Source organism: Dendropsophus ebraccatus, chromosome 1 (genome assembly GCF_027789765.1).
Source record: "Dendropsophus ebraccatus isolate aDenEbr1 chromosome 1, aDenEbr1.pat, whole genome shotgun sequence".
NCBI lineage: Eukaryota > Metazoa > Chordata > Amphibia > Anura > Hylidae > Dendropsophus > Dendropsophus ebraccatus.
In genome coordinates this window covers 102394413-102410491 of record NC_091454.1, presented here as the reverse complement: position 1 = coordinate 102410491, position 16079 = coordinate 102394413, and the positions used below count along the sequence as shown (strand labels likewise).

At 42.6% G+C, this 16079-nt stretch overlaps 1 protein-coding gene across 1 annotated transcript in view; it reads left to right on the top strand.

Annotated features, from left to right (window-relative positions):
* DOCK4 (dedicator of cytokinesis 4) overlaps positions 1 to 16079 on the top strand; it is a 271626-nt gene that overhangs the window by 126431 nt on the left and 129116 nt on the right. Inside the window, exons 13-16 of the mRNA XM_069976155.1 lie at positions 2198 to 2323; positions 5828 to 5952; positions 10983 to 11145; positions 12610 to 12716. Of these exons, the coding sequence (XP_069832256.1) occupies positions 2198 to 2323; positions 5828 to 5952; positions 10983 to 11145; positions 12610 to 12716 (521 nt within the window). The remainder of the gene's footprint in view (positions 1 to 2197; positions 2324 to 5827; positions 5953 to 10982; positions 11146 to 12609; positions 12717 to 16079) is intronic.

The following is a 16079-nucleotide window of genomic DNA, read 5'->3' as shown; positions in this document are numbered from 1 at the left end:
ATGGTTGGTCTCTGGACCAAAGTATGATTTCCTTTTCATTCCCCAGAGAGGTTCAACATCTGACTTTGAGCAGACAGAATGTAGCAATGCAGATCTTACATGTCTGCTCAAAGCCTAACTTAAAAGAGAAAATGAATGAACGTACTATGCTATGTGTTTCCTGCTCTAATCTTCATTTTATATGCTCTAATGGCACCAGCTGTCAATGGTGTCTGTGCTACACTATGTATACTAAGGATGCAGTAGGCATCATGCAGTAAAACTGTTCTAACAAAAGAAAGTTAACATCCCTAACAAGCAATCACATCTCAGCCTTCCAGACCTGTTCCAGAAAAATTAAAGTAGATGTTTGATATGTAGCACATTTACATTTTCAGTTAGAATTTATTTATATGTATATATATTGTTTGTGGTCAAAAGGAATTTGTCTCATAACCATGCAGCTGGGTTATCACATTGTCTTAACAGGATTTATGTCTTGCTTTGTACAGGACAAAGCACATCAATTAGTTATGTCCTGTTTAACATGAAGCTGGCTTTTGAGGATATGGTTCAGGTGCATTGCACATTGTTTCCTATAGAAAGATTACAGTTTCACTGAACATGGAAGTGCACACTGCGGAAAAGTACTATAATAAACTCCAGCATACTCACCTAGCCCAATCCAGTGCTGGCTGTTCCATCTCAGGGCTTCTGTGTACTTACCATGATGAGGTGCTGTCCATGTTCTGCTGCTGATATTCCTAACCCACTGCAGCCTCAGTGATTGGTCTCAGTAGATTTGGAACATAATCAGCAGAGAGGGGAAAGTGCATCATTTACTAGGTTAAGTAAATGGGGGGGGGGGGGGGGATCAGGAGATGACACAGGAAGCCACTAGGGCATGGGCAGGCAAGAATGGCTTCTAAATTGTTTTTCAATAAAACAGCAGCACGATATCCAACGTTTTACAACAAAATGGCACTTTATTCTCGTAGTGAAATAAAAATACACTGTCAGAATGGAGTGCCATATACTTTAATGATCAGTTAAATCGATAGTTAAATCCGCTGTGATATGGTATATGTGAATGTACCTGTTGTGAACGTGTTTTTTTTTTTTTAAAGAAATCAACAGGGGTTGTGATCACAAACAGTTTTGCTATGTATACTCACATGTGGTCTATGCTCCCTCTTTGCTGGTCTTTTCTCTGTTCAGAAAAGGAGACTAAACATTCCAGTCCATTGTGTGCTTGTGCAAGAAAAGACCACCTGTCAATCATGCAGGTTTAATGTCAACTGAGGGCAATTTACTTTTGCTAATTATATTATCAACTATACATGCATCCCAGTAGACAGTACTCTTTTTTTATGCAACAATTCAGTCAGTAAAATTTCACTGTATGATTATAGAGGTTTTGTTTCTATGTGACCGGAGAGCTGACCATACTATGCGAGCACCCCCAGAAAGTGGAAGTGCAGCAGCTGTACACATATGCAGTAAAGACTTTCCCCACTCTGTGTGTGTGTTCAGGAATAGCTGTCAAACAATATCAAGTTATGTCTGTGAGCTTCCAATGCCATGTTTGGTTTCTTTATCTTAACACTGAAAAGCCCAAATATCTGCACGGAGGGAACACGGACTGCAGTTTGACAAGAGGGGAGACACCTTTTGGCCATATGTAAAACATTGATTTAAACATAGAAAACAAATTTGTTTGCGGTCACAACCGCTAATTGTCAGGTGGACTGAAATTCACTCTTTGACATAGTTCTCCTGTTACTAATCTTTTGATGAATTTTGCTAAATTTGCTCCATACATAATTTTGCCTGAATACTAACATGGGAACTGTTTAAAAAAAAAAAAACTTTTGACATGTCATGGAGACATGTCAAAAGTTCTGATCGGTCCGGGTCTGAGTGTTCAGACCCATATTGATCGGGAGCATGAGTGGGGAGAAATCCGCAGCCACTTGGTCTACTCTTCACTCTGAATTTTAAAAAAAATGTGTTAGCCTTATAATGGGCTCCTATGGATCTTGTCTCTTTTTTTCTAACTTAGAGTTTTTCTAACGCGCTACTGCTTCGGTCATCTCGCTGCTCTTTCTCCCGATCAGTACCGGTCTGAACACTCAGACCCAGACCAATGGAAAGTTTTGACATGTCTCTACGGCAGGTACACTATAACTTCTGAGCCACTTTCTTACTTTTATTCCAGGATTGGCAGTTTCCCTTCAGCTGCTTCATGGAGACATTGAGCAAATTAGAAGAGAATATTCTTCAGTGTTTACCCGTGGAGTGTCAATAACAAGAAAGCTGGGCTTCTCGGATGTCATTATGCCTGGTAAGCTTGAGGAAAACAAAGGGTATATGTTGCAGAAGCTGCAGATGTCTCAGTAATTGCAGACTTTTTTTAGCCATGATTATATTATGAGATGTTTCCTTTTCATAACAATTGCATTATGAGATGTTACATTAAGGCCAATGGATTTGAAAAGAGGGGAAATCTCAATCTGACCTGTTCTCTGTTTATAGTTTGTTCCTGGCTTTGGTTTCACATCTCTTTCAGATAAATCTCTCTGTGTAAACATATACCATTAGTACAGACCACCAATGACTGATCTTAAGGCCCTATTACACGAAACGATATTCGGCCGATAATCATCCCGTGTAATAGAAGGCAACGATCAGCCAACATGAACAATGTCGGCTGATCGTTGCTGTCATTTGTCTTTAGATACAAGGAAAGTCAATCGCACTATAAGCCTTTAGGCAAAATCACTCACTATAGGATCTCCACTGACCCTGGAATACCAATGCAGAAAAAGAGTAGTGAGAGTAAATACGTGTAAAACACAGAAGTACCTGAGTATCATTAGGTGATAGTCCTCTTGCCGAGCGGGATACCCGTGTAGGAAGGAATCCACACACTTGAACTGCAATCCAATATTCTTTTTTATTTTTCAGACACTAGGTACACTTCAGCTCATTGGCTGATCCACACACCCAAGCGTCCACCTGCATTGTCCACCTGCATTGTCATTTGTCTTTCAACATGTAGAAAGACAAACGACTGTGATAGCAGCAATCTGCTGCCTCCCCTCTGTGGAGACTACTGCTATCCTCTATGGGCTGCCCAGACGATCTAGCGATTACCCGGGCAGCTCCCTGCCAGGGCCGTCTTAACAGCATTATGGGCCCCCGGGCAGAGGTGCGATCTGCAACCCCCCCCCCCCTCAGCCATCAAAACCCCCTTATCTGGTAAGGTATATTGCCTATAATAGTGATTGTCATATATGTTGCACGCATACAGTATATCACTATTATAGGCAATATACATTACCACCTATTTATCTACCATATAGATACAGGTATTAAGGTGGAGCAGTAGGTAGGGGGTTATGTAACCTATAATAGTGATATATGTGTACAACCATATACACAGGTATTTGTGGGGTATACAGGTGGTGGGTAAAAGCCTAATTAATATATATTGGTGCCCCTCTCTTTATATGAGACTTGTTGCTGTCCCTCTGCATATACTGTATGCCATGTTGTCTCCCTGTATACTGTATAATACAGGGAGTCTGTGTATACTGTATTATACAGTATACAGGGAAACAACACGGCTTATATATAGAGAAGGGCAAAACAACATGTCTCATATATACAGAAGGGCAACCTTATGACTATTATATATGAGAACCATGTTGTTTCCCTGTATACTGTATACAGGGAAACAACATGGTTCATATATAATATAATAGTCATGTTGTTGCCCCTCTGTATATATGAGACATGTTGTTTTGCCCTTCTCTATATATAAGCCATGTTGTTTCCCTGTATATTGTATTATACAGTATACAGGGAGACAACAATGGAGCGATATATACACACTCAGGAGAAGGATAAGTATATAATACACTGCTGTATACACTGAAAGAAGATTATGTACACACTCAGGAGGATAATAAGTATATAATACACTGCTGTATACCTACACAGAATGGGAAGATATATACACACTCATACAGGAGGATAATAAGTATATAATACACTGCTGTATATACTGAATGGAGATTATATACACACTCATACAGGAGGAAGATAAGTATATAATACACTGAATGGAGAGATATATACACACTCAGGAAGAGGATAAGTATACAATACACTGCTGTATACACTGAATGGAGATATATACACACTCAGGAGGAGGATAAGTATATAATGCACTGAATGGATATATATCCACACTCAGGAGGAGGATAAGTATATAATACACTGCTGTATACACTGAATGGAGATATATACACACTCAGGAGGAGGATAAATATATAATACACTGCTGTATACACTGAATGGAGATATATACACACTCAGGAGGAGGATAAGTTTATAATACACTGCTGTATACACTGAATGGAGATATATACACACTCAGGAGGAGGATAAGTTTATAATACACTGCTGTATACACTGAATGGAGAGATATATACACACTCAGGAGGAGGATAAGTTTATAATACACTGCTGTATACACTGAATGGAGAGGGATACACACGCAGGAGGATAAGTATATAAAAAAACTGCTGTATACACTGAATGGAGAGATATATACACACTCATACAGGAGGAAGGTAAGTATATAATACACTGAATGGAGATATATACACACTCAGAGGAGTTACACCCCCGACCCCCCCCCTTCCTCCCTGTTTACCAATTCACCCAGGGCCCTGTCTGCATCCCTGCAGAGAGCACTTCCTCCCATGATTAACACCTTCCCTGCCAGCTAGCCTCCCCCCCCCCCCCTCGTATCAGCACATACTCACTCAAGCTTTGTGCTTCAGGCCTCCAGCTTTTCCTTCCTCTCAGGGCTCTGCTGGTGACATCACTTGTGCTTCGCACGGGAATGCAGGGGGTGAGAGAGGCCTCTAGTGACTGGAAGCAGAATGCAGCTTCCGGCCACAAGAGCGAGCTGTGCACAGCCTGTATCTGCCAGCGCTGATCAAGAGCACTCCCAGTTAAAGGGCCAGGGAATATGTCACAGGGCAGGGGCCCCCTAGGACGCAAGGGCCCCCGGGCAGCCGCCTACCATTCCCAATGGGTAAGACGGCCCTGCTCCCTGCGGCTTTCCCTATACTCACCTGCTTGCTGCCACCACGTGTAATAGCGGCGGCATTGTGCGGGAAACGAGGAGCAAATGAGCACTGACATCGCTTGTTTGCTCCTCTATGTCACCCCGTGTAATAGAGGCTTTAGGTATGCTGACACCAGGTACCCCTGCCCTTCAGATGTTGAGCAGTGCCACTGAAAGCAGATGGCTCCGTTTAATGTGTAGTGGCCATGCGTCGTTACTGCAGTTTGGATCCTGTTAACTTCAGTGAAAGCAGAGCTACAGTGATCTGCCACATATACTATACAACACGCTAGGCCATCTGCTTCTAATTTAATTTGTTCACTGTGTACATCTGGATGCAGTGGCTCTACTCACCAACTAATTAGTTGTGTGTCTGTTGTTCACACCCGACTGATCAGTTTTTCGAGGTCTATCTTATTATTGTGTTTTGAAATTTGCAGTTTTCTTGCATTTTTTTGTGGGTTACATAATTAGACCCTAATTAATATGTAGCCTTTATTCACACAGTCAGGTTTTAATTTCAATGATTGATTTCGAAGCCTGGAACAAATTATAAATGGAGAGCAAGTCATAAAGGAAAGACTGAGATTTTTCCTCTGTTCAAATCCATTATTGGCTTTGTTTTCATGAATTGCAATTAAAAATCTGAATGTGTGAACAAAAAGCAATTTTTTTTTGATTTTTTTTTTTGTTTGTTTCTTGCAGGTGAAATGAGGAATGACTTATACATCACAATAGAAAAAGGCGAATTTGAAAAAGGGGGTAAAAGTGTTGCAAGAAATGTACAAGTTACTATGGTTATTGTAAACAGTGAGGGACAGATTCTAAAGGTAATTGCGCTACAGTTTTTGCCACTCAATTCTTACTAGTATCATGCTTATAATTTTGAACTATCACTTTGAGGGCAGCTTCGCACAGGAAGGATTGCAGCGGAAATCTCGCTCCAAAACTACAATCCAAAGTCATGGCAGTTCCTATGTGAATAGATCACCCGCCCCCCTAGCCCACATGCTACCGGCGCATACATCACCTGTCCTCAATCCAGCTTGCTGCACGGGGTCCTGGATTCCTGCTCTCTTACCCAGCCAATTAGTGCATTGCCCAGTCGCAGCTACTGATTGGCTGGGCGGGAGAGCAGGAAGCCAGGACCCCGTGCAGGATTGAGGACGGGTGATGTATGCGCTGGCAGTGTGGGTTAAGAGGCGGGTGAATTACATACTTGCAGCGGTCTAAAAGATCTGCTGAAAGTATGTATTCACATAGGAACTGCCAGGACCTTGGATCGTAACAGATCTCGCTGCAAAACTCAGAGGGACATTTCCGCTGCAATCCGTCCTGTGTGAAACTGCCCTAAAGGAGCTTAAACATAACTTTTCATATATTGCTGCCCATTGCGAGACTAACAATTTATTCCATACTTGTTGTTATCTGCTCAGTTTCCTTCCCCCAGTTCTCATCCTACTGCTTTGTGCTGAAGATTTTGAGCTGTTCTTTCCTCCTCTGCTTTGAATCCCCTCCCTTCCGAGGCGGCTTATGTAGACAAGTCCCTGACAGGCTGTATCTTGAACTTTGTAATGCTAGGAGAATTAATCTGAGGTTAAATTGCTGATGAACTCACTGAGATTAACCCTCCCAGCATTACAAAGTTGCAGATATAGCCTGTCAGGGACTTGTTTACATGAGCCATCTCGGAAGGGAGAGTTCAAAGCAGAGACACAGAGAACCACTCACACACAGACTTCTTTGTCTTCAGCATAAAGTGGCAGGATCAGAACTGGGGAAAGGACACTGAATAGATAGTAACAAGTATGGAATAAAATAAATTGTTAGACTCACTATTGGAAGCAACATATGAAACGTTATGTTTGAACAAGGAATACCCCCTTAATGCAATCCATTAAGGTCTCGTCATTATTTTTAAATCAATTGTATAAATATTTTAATGTCAATAGTGTGTGTGTGTGTGTGTATAAAGGTAGATAGCATGTTTTAGCTAGAAAACATCTTTCTAAGAGGTGCCTGCATCTTATAGTGTGCTGTCAGAGAACCCTGACTGCTTTCCTAGTAAGAGAGTGATCTGCTGATTCAGCACTATAACTGAGAACGGAGAGAACTCTGCAGCCATTTAATACCGTACAGTCCTCTTCCTCCTCCTACCTGTTTCTGATCTCGACAAGTAAAAGTGACTTTGACCTTTATGTCCCATTCTGAGTAAGTTAGAACAACTTGTCATTCTGCCTGTCCTATTGCTTCAATGGGATTTTTCTTGCGCATCTGCTCTCCACTCATATACATGTTACGCCTCTTTTACAAGAAATACATATCTGATCACATGACTCTGGCACCACAGAAGGTCCTGCTGGACTTTCATCTCCTGTTCTGGGGATAGAGTCAAGTGATCAATCACAGGACTCTGTCCTTTACCTTTAGTTCTGAATAAGTTTAAACATAGGACCTATACTTGTTATATTAGGGATTGACTGCAATAAAATGAATGCATATATGTATGTAAGTATCAGAGGTGTGTGTGTGTGTGTGTGTGTGTGTCTGTCTGGCTTGTATATATGTAGCATAGTTGATTGTTTGCTTATGTTGCAGAGCTGTTTGTGTTTTGATGTAGAAAAGCTGTGTGTGCATGCTTATGTTGGATGTGTACAGCTTCAAACGTAAATGGATCACAGCGGATTTCACTCTGCGAGTTCCAAAGAGAAATCTGCAGTGATTCCCAGTACTGTAATTTTCTATGGGTTTACATACTCGCAGTGGAATGAAAAATCCACTTCTAGTATGTTAAGTCCCTTGCCACCCCCCCTCCCATCGCTGCTCAGTTAATACGTTACCTGCCCATGCACCTGCCTGCTTGTCAGACTTACGGCTTCCTGGTGTCCCACCTGGTGTACCACTGATTGGCTGAACGGGAGCCTAAGAAGCAAGCGGGAATGTGGGCAAGTAACGTATTAGCTGGGCAGCAGTGGGTTAAGTGAGAAGGGGCTTTACATACTCGCAGTGGCATAAAAAGTCCGCTGCGAGTATGTAAAGCCATTCAAAGTTACAGTACCGAGAATCGCTGCGGAACTTGCAGCATGAAATGACATAAATTGACATTTTAAATCCAATTTTAATTCCAGGTCAGTTTATGTCCGGAAAATTTTCACTGTGTGTAGATGAGTTATCAGAAAACATATTTACTTTGCTGGTGCTCTAATCTGCTGCAGTTTTGCCATGCAAATATCCATGCAAAAAATCTGCATAAGATCAGTCTAGTGTATGTTTACGCTTATAGTGGGGCCAATTATCAGAGTCTTAATTAAAGCTCTGCCCCTGTGCAGTCTGCCTGTTTTACTAAGAGGCACATGTCTCATAGGGTACTATTACACGGAACGATAATCGGCCCGATTTCGCCGATTATCGCTCCGTGTAATAAAGACAAAGATCAGCTGATGATCGTTGTCATCAGCTGATCGTTGATATAGGTTAGAACCTATAATTGTTGGGTGCCGACTGCGCATCGCTATGTGTAATAGCGGTGCGCGGACGGCGACTGAAGACCTACTTTACCTATCCACGCTCCGGGGCTGCTCCTGCGGTCCGCTTATCTCTGGGTCCCGTGCTATACAGCTGACAGGTTGCTCAGCCAATCACAGGCTGGGACCGCCGCGGCCAGTAACTATTTCCTTGCAGCCCTTGTTAAACGATTATCGGCCGTGTAATAGGCCCAGGAAACACTCGTTTACAGGTATTATCGGGCCCCATCGGCCCGTGTAATACCAACCATAGTAAATCCCGCAGGACCTGCTCCGGAGCGGTGTAGATTTCTGCCATTGTTTACAACTGTTTGCAGGCATAAACCATGATAAATTAGGTGCAGGAGGAGGCCAGTAGCGGATTATAATAGGTCCTTTTAAATATGAGATGATAGTGGATACTGAATAAATTAATGTAAGGCTAGGTTCACATCTGTGTCTGTGATCCGGTCTCAATGGATCCATTCAGATACATGATCAAGTCCCCAAAATGAAAGTGCAAATGGAGGTCAATATAGTGTCTGTTTTTTACGTGATCCATTTTTGATTAGTTTGCTACGGTTTTCACATTTGTTTCTAACAAGAACCATTTTTTCCTCTTCTTCTGAGAATTATGACAGATGGTAAATGAATGTAACCTGAACTGTTACATCCATTATCATTGATTTAAATATAAAAAAAAAAAATACAAACCAGATTTTTTTTTTTACCTCATTTAAAAGAACAAAACACACAGAGGCAGATAAAACCCCAATAAAATCAGTAGGGGCCTAAATGGATCAGTTCATTTCTATTTCTCAAAGACACAGAAATCAGCTGGAGAAGCAATCGCTAACCTATTCTTGTATGTTGTATTTATTCACTGTAATGTATAGCTTTGGATTCTAGTAATTCTTTGCTTCGCTGGTTGTTAGTGCTTTACGATCCCTTTAAACTGTTAAAATGCTAATGAATTCCAGTAAAGTTTGTCTCTAAGCCCAAGCAATGAAAACCATGTGGCTTGTATTATGAGTACTAATTTAATTAACATTAAAGGGACAAAATCACAAGTGATGAAAACAGGAGTACCAGTTGTATTAGTAGCTCCTGTTTCTCCCTTGACTTAAAGGGGTTATCCAGCGCTACAAAAACATGGCCACTTTTGCCCCGCTTTTGTGTTTGGGTGGGGTTTGAAACTCAGTTCCAATAAAGTAAATGGAGCTGAATTGCAAACCACACCTCACCTGGAGACAAGAGCGGGGCAAAAGGAGCCATGTTTTTAAAAACGCTGGATAAACCCTTTAATCTATGTAATATGCATAAACTCAATTCTATTTCATTTAAATTGCTGCATACTTATAAGAATTATTTGCATAGTGAACTCTCTGACAAGAATTTTTAACATTTCCAGCATGCAAAAAGTTAATGTAAAATTAAACAAATAAAGGACACATACTCTAAGTTGGTTGTCAGCACAGGATATGCCATAAGTGTCTGTTAGATGCAGGTCTGTGGTATGAAGAAAGGGCCACCCAACCCACCTGATATGTTGTCCGTTGTATCCAGGTGCATTGTCCCCTTAGGGGACCCCGTTCTCCATTTAGGTGCAGATCTCAGAAGTGACATCCACATGTATCACATGTTTATCACATGTCCTGAGAATGTGCTAGAAACTCCTTGAGTTTGGAATTCTGTGAAAATGGGAATAGGCTGTAGCACCATGTATGCAATTCCTCAATAATCTTTTTGATTAAAGCGACTCCGTACCCACAATCTGTCCCCCCCAAACCACTTGTACCTTCAGGTAGCTGCTTTTAATCCAAGATCTGTCCTGGGGTCCGTTCGGCAGGGGATGCAGTTATTGTCCTAAAAAAAGCTTTTAATCCAGCAGCGCTGTGTCTAATGGCCAGGGCTTACATTTGTATATGCATTAGGCTGGCACTACCTCTATGTCCTTCCTCCCCACCCTCCTCATTAACGATCCAGCCCATGTGCCGGGCTGCCACAGGTGGGGAATAGGAAGCAATCTGCCTGGAGTATTCCTAATGATGACGAGGGTGTGGAGGAAGTACAGAGAGGGTGTGGCAGCCTAATGCATATACAAATGTAAGCCCCGGCCGCTAGACACAGCGCTGCCGGATTAAAAGTTGTTTTCATGACAATAACTGCATCCCCTGCCGAATGGACCGCATGATAGATCTTGGATTAAAAGCAGCTATCTGAAGGTACAAGTGGTTTGGGGTGGTCAGATTGTGGGTACGGAGTCGCGCTAAGATGTTCCTGCTTATATGGCTGCTTTAAATCGCCATATTTGTTAAACTTTTAAGTAAGATGTTCACATTTTCTTTTTTCTATAGGATTATATATCTTTTGGTTCAGGGGAACCAGCTGCTCATGAGTATCATTCATTTGTATTATATCACAACAACAGCCCTAGATGGGCCGAATTACTAAAGCTTCCTATACCTGTGGATAAATTTAGAGGAGCACATATCCGATTTGAATTCCGGCATTGTTCAAGTAAGATTACCGTGTTACATCTCTGTATCCAAGATCTATCTATAAAAATAACTATAGTGTATGGAATTTAGCTATTCAAACTGAAAATGTAGTGTTCGTTCATTTGGACATATTCATATTTTATTTAAATATGACAGTGAATACCAAGGGAATTAATTGAGCTTTTTGATGTTGGATGAATCTCTACAAATCTTACTTTTTCTTTTTCAGTTAGATAATTTTTTTTTAGTGTTTTGTTTACTTTTATTTTATTAAAAAAGATTGTAATTTTTTTTAACTCTTTATATCAGCGACATGAAGGGAAAGTATGGAGCTGGTTCAAGAGCTAAGCATGCTCCTTACACAACGGGTACCGGCTGTTATCTACAGCTGGCACTCACGGATATTGACTAACATCAGCAACCACAATAATGTTGGTTCTTTAACTTTTTAATGCACATCTTTGGTAGTATAGGAGTTGGATCAGCTATTGTTGCAAGAGAGTTTGGCCATTGTTACAGTAGCCAGGTGCCTTTTGAAGGCCTCTGTGGCTGCTGTGACTAATTTGCATATACAGTCTGCCATAAGCAGGCTGTGCTAGCAGATCACAGAAAAATGTAAGAAATGCATTGTATTAGCAATGAATTGCATTGAATGCGTATTGGATAAAAAAAAGTTTTAAAAAATATGTATTAAAAAAAAACATCCCCCTAATAATATTTCGAATAACCCTTATTTCCTATTTTTCAAATTACAAAATAATGTAAGAAATTAACCAATACGGCATGTGTAGAATTGTCTGAACTGTTACTAATGTGTTGTTGATCGTGAATCGTAAAAGGCATAAACAGAAAAGAACCTAACTTTCAGATTTGTGGTTAAATTATTTTGTAGGATTTAAAAAAAAAAAAAAAAAAAAAAAAAAAAGGAATTATAAGTCCCATCTGAATCAATTTAGTACCAGTAAAAGCTAAAGATCAAAGTGCCAAAATAAGCCCTCATATAGCCCTATAGACTAAAAATAAAGTTATAAGTAATATAACAATTTTAAGCATATGTATTTTTTAATAATGGTAAGATAAAACAAAAGCTATATCCAGCAGGGTATCAATGTTATTGTACTGACCGACAGAATACAGAAACAATATGTCATTAGTTCTACCTTATCTTACATGGCGAAACTGCCCCCCCCCCCCCATTTTAACCTGTCAGGATACCTGTTTCAACTTCCCAGCGTCTGTAGCCCACTGATAAAGTAAGCAGTAATCTAGATGCTGAAATCTCAGTACACTTGTAAAGTTTATGGAACTGCTGTAGTTGCAATTCCAAATACTGATCGCTTTAAGTTTAAATATGTATTCTGCCGCAGAATGATAGTTACTTTATTAAAAGAACAAAAAAGATTCCTACTTTTAATTCAAGAACTTAACTTAAATTACTTCCCATGTAATGCTATATAAAATGTGTGCTTTTTCTTCTATGTAGCAAAGGAGAAGGGTGAGAAAAAATTGTTTGGCTTTTCATTCATTTCACTAATGCAAGAAGATGGCCGAACATTTCCAGATGGCACTCATGAACTCATTGTACACAAGGTAGATTAACAATGCCTATCACTTATGTTAAACTCAAAATGTTTACTTTATAGGTGTAAAAGGTTTAAATGTGTCTAGTGCATTACAAGCCTTAACCTTTCATGATTCTAAGAGGTTATCTTTGTGTGCTCCTATTAAAGGATACCTATAATTTAAAGCGACTCTGTACCCACAATCTCTTGTACCTTCGGATAGCTGCTTTTAATCCAAAATCTGTCCTGGGGTCCGTTCAGCAGGTGATGCAGTTATTGTCCTAAAAATAAACTTTTAAACTTGCAGCCCTGTGTCAAACTGCCGTGGCCTAGAGTATCTGTGCCCTAACTTTGCACCACCCCTCCGGCCCTCCTCCTCACTCTTTTCATTATTAAAAATGCCACTGGCAGGATTTTTCCTATTCATTTGCAGTGAACACTGCACAGGTGCCTTAACGATCCAGCCCATGTGCTGTGCTGACACAGGTTAGGAATAGAAGACAATCTGCCTGGAGCAATCCTAATGATGAGGAGGGTGGGAAGGAGGGACAGAGAAGTTGTGCCAGCCTAATGCACGGTCACTTTAGGCCACGCCAGTTTGGCATGGGGCTGCAAGTTTAAAAGTTGTTTTTTAGAACAATAACTGCATCACCTGCCGAACGGACAGCAGGACAGATCTTGGATTAAAAGCGGCTATCCGGAGGTACAAGTTGTTTGGGGTGGACAGATTGTTGGTACAGAGTCACTTTAAAAAACAAACAAAAAAAAAACACTTGTGACATGTCAGAACATTTGACCAATGGGAGTCTGCTCCTCACAGGATTTCAAGGCTGAGTGTACGGATTTATAGGATGTCTCTAGAGTCCAGGGCCGGACTGGGACTAAAAATCAGCCCTGGCATTTCCGAGCACACAGGCCCACTCACCGTGCGGTGATAAGTTATGAGAGGATGTTGTGAGTGCAGCACGGCTACATGTATCATCACGGCCATGACTGGAATTACAGATAATAACACAGTAAATGGGGTCAGAAGCTTCTGTCTCTGTACTATGTAGCTGAGCTGCAGTTACAGGTCATCACCACTACACAGTGTACAGAGACAGACTGCTTCTGGCCCGGTCACTGTGCTCAGTTTAACACCACCACCACATACTGACTAATACCACCACACACTGACTAATACCACCACATACTGATTAATACCACCGCATACTGACTAATGCAACCGCATACTGACTAATACAACCACATACTAACTAATACCACCGCATACTGACTAATACCACTGCATACTGACTAATACCACTGCATACTGACTAATACCACCGCATACTGACTAATGTCACCGCATACTAACTAATACCACCACATACTAACTAATATCACAGCATACTGACTGACACCTCCACATACTAATACCACCACACACTGACTAATCCCACCGCATACTGACTAATCCCACCGCATACTGACTAATGTCACCGCAGACAGACATATTAGGCTCCTCACTCTGACACCATCCTCATCTCTATACTAACTGCACATCTGTACTGTCCCCTTTACACCCTCATTTAGTGGGTAGGCTGACTTTATGTGACCCCCTTATTGTATATGCATCCCTCTATGTAGCCCCCTTATAGATGGCCCCCTCTCTTATCCCCCCTCTCTTATAGATGGCCCCCTCTGTTATAGATGCCCCCTCTCTCTTTTCCCCCCTCCTTTATAGATGGCCCCCTCTCTCTTCTCCCCCCTCCTTTATAGATGGCCCCCTCTCTCTTCTCCCCCCTCCTTTATAGATGGCCCCCTCTCTCTTCTCCCCCTCCCTTATAGATGCCCCCCTCTGTTGTAGATGCCCCCCTCTCTCTTCTCCCCCCTCCTTTATAGATGGCCCCCTCTCTCTTCTCCCCCCTCCTTTATAGATGGCCCCCTCTCTCTTCTCCCCCCTCCTTTATAGATGGCCCCCTCTCTCTTCTCCCCCCTCCTTTATAGATGGCCCCCTCTCTCTTCTCCCCCCTACTTTATAGATGGCCCCCTCTCTCTTCTCCCCCCTCCTTTATAGATGGCCCCCCTCTCTCTTCTCCCCCTCCTTTATAGATGGCCCCCCTCTCTCTTCTCCCCCCTCCTTTATAGATGGCCCCCTCTCTCTTCTCCCCTCTCCTTTATAGATGGCCCCCCTCTCTCTTCTCCCCCCTACTTTATAGATGGCCCCCCTCTCTCTTCTCCCCCCTCCTTTATAGATGGCCCCCCTCTCTCTTCTCCCCCCTCCTTTATAGATGGCCCCCCTCTCTCTTCTCCCCCCTCCTTTATAGATGGCCCCCCTCTCTCTTCTCCCCCCTCCTTTATAGATGGCCCCCCTCTCTCTTCTCCCCCCTCCTTTATAGATGGTCCCCGGTCTCTGCAGCCCGCTCCTGTTACCTCCTATCACCACAGCCCGCTCGGTCCGCCTCCTGTCACCGGAGCCCGCCTCTGCCCGCTCCGGTCACCGCAGCCCGCTCGGTCCGCATCCTGTCACCGGAGCCCGCCTCTGCCCGCTCCGGTCACCGCAGCCAGCTCGGCCCGCCTCCTCTCACCGGATCACAGCCTCTGCCCGCTACAGTCACTGCAGCCCGCTCGGCCCGCCCCTGACGTGCGCCGCTAATCCAATCAACGTAAAGCAGCGTGGGGCCGCTGCGGTGCACGTAACACGCGTTCCACGGCCGGCCGCAGCGGCCCCACGTTGATTGGATTAGCGCCGCACGTCAGGGGCGGGCCGAGCGGGCTGCAGTGACCGGAGCGGGCAGAAGCGGACGGGGAAGAGAAACGGGGCGCGGCGGTGATTTTTTTTTTTGATGCAGCCCGGGCGGCCCACGGACTGGTAATCTGGCCAGCCCAGCGGGCATTTGCCCGGCTTGCCAGATTACCAGTCCGGGCCTGCTAGAGTCCATACAAAGCCAATCGGGAACAAATGGGCACAGCTCTCACCCTTGGCCATCTTCCCTTTTGTTTTAACAATCACTGATGTGATTGCAACCCAGACCCCAACCAACTTGTGACAAAGGGTGATTTCTACCCTTTAAAGAATTTTTTTTTTTTATCTGTGCAATGGTTACATTGTTAACATTAAAGAAAACAGACAGCTATGTAATAGCTGTGTCCTCCACAGCAGGAGATTTCTCTGTCCTTCACAGCAGGAGAAAGAAGATCATTTTGAAACTGTAATTTATCTATGGTATAAGGAAAAAGCTTGTCATTTAGGGGCAATCCGTCTAAAGAGGGAAAGTATTATTGTTAAAAAGGACCAAACTCCTCTCACGTCTGTTTTAGAAAAAAAAATGTGTTTACTAGACATGAATGAACTTGGAGTACGTTCGGGTTTGGACAAACCCAAATGTACTCGAAGTTCTTTTTTTTT